At 37.7% G+C, this 1,345-nt stretch overlaps 1 protein-coding gene across 2 annotated transcripts in view; it reads left to right on the top strand.

Annotated features, from left to right (window-relative positions):
• Positions 1–1,345, top strand: part of LOC122070671 (probable transcription factor KAN2) — a 4,702-nt gene that overhangs the window by 1,101 nt on the left and 2,256 nt on the right. For both annotated transcript variants that reach the window (XM_042634877.1, XM_042634876.1), the window contains exons 2-3: positions 125–201; positions 1,221–1,266. In XM_042634877.1, coding sequence (XP_042490811.1) covers positions 125–201; positions 1,221–1,266 — 123 coding nt within the window. The remainder of the gene's footprint in view (positions 1–124; positions 202–1,220; positions 1,267–1,345) is intronic.

Genomic DNA, 1,345 nt, shown 5'->3' with positions numbered 1-1,345 from the left:
CCCCCCCCCCCCACCCCCACACCCCTTTTCTTTACAATTACTTTTCTCTACTCTCCCATTGCTTCTTACGTTATAGTCTTCTTTAATTTATATTTTTTTTATTTTGTTTGTGTTGGGTTTGTAGGAGCTACACCCAAGTCCGTTCTAGAGCTGATGGATGTCAAAGATCTAACCTTGGCTCATGTCAAATCCCATTTACAGGTAAAAGGGTCACCCCTAAATCTTTAGCTATCATCTCAATTTGGGTTTCTTCTAATCTTAAGCATCAGAACCAAATGGGTTCAAAATCTTCTGAGATCTTCAATTTTTATTCTTGATTTTCCACCTTTTTTTTCTTTATTTTTTCTTCTCTTTTCAGCTATATTCTTTGATGCAGTTCTAGTGGTGTTAATCCCTTACCAAAGACATTGCGAATTCCAAGGTTTCTCTGGAAAGGGTCTTCCAAACTCTCTCTCTCTCTCTCTCTCTCTCTGTCTCTCTCTCTTCCTTTGGAGATGTGTGAGGGGTTCTGCAAGTTAAGAAACAGCTTTTTGCTTGGCAGAAGAAACCACCAAACAAAAGAAAGAAGAAACCCAAATAGAATATTAAGAAAAAGAAATAAAAATTAAAAAAACAGATCTCAGAAAAAGAGTAAGACAAAGCCCAAGACCTTCAAAAAACGATTCGTGGGTGAGCCAACCCGATTTTGACCCTGTTTTTTCAACTTGATTTAAAACTTGGGGAAGCTTCCTATGACCTGTGTTGTGTTTTGTTGATAGATGTTTAGATTGTAAGGAACAAAGATAAGATTTTTTTACCTTCTTCTGTGCATGAAAAATAGCAAATAAGTAGAAGTACGAAACACCATCATTTCTCAATGATTTCTTCCTCCTCCCCTCCCTCTCTCCCTCGGGTTCCCTGACCAAACGCATAACCATGGTTAACATCAAGACCTGTCAGGTAGCCTTTCATCCATCCATCCATCCATCCATATAGACATACATACATACATGCATGTTTTGATGATACACGATTGCTCATACAGTCACATCCATATGGTCCTCGATTTTGGAGGATACCTGCACCACACACTGTTGGTACTTGCACCTTCTTCTATAGGGAACTACTACTATAAGTCTATAACAGATTTTTTTTTTTTTCTTTTCTTTTTTGGTTTACCATAAAACTGAGACTAGAGACTGCTAATGTGGGATTATATATTTTTGAACTTGTGGTTTCAGATGTATCGAACTGTAAAGACCACAGATAGGCCTCCTACCTCTTCGGGTAAACAATTATCTCTTTATGTAGTCTACCTTGTTCTTATTGTTCTTAATATTCAAGTGTTGCAGGGAAAAGGGGTTTT

This window comes from Macadamia integrifolia, unplaced genomic scaffold (genome assembly GCF_013358625.1).
Source record: "Macadamia integrifolia cultivar HAES 741 unplaced genomic scaffold, SCU_Mint_v3 scaffold971, whole genome shotgun sequence".
NCBI classification, from domain to species: Eukaryota; Viridiplantae; Streptophyta; class Magnoliopsida; order Proteales; family Proteaceae; genus Macadamia; species Macadamia integrifolia.
The sequence above is the reverse complement of the archived record's forward strand: the minus strand, read 5'-3'. Positions and strand labels throughout refer to the sequence as shown.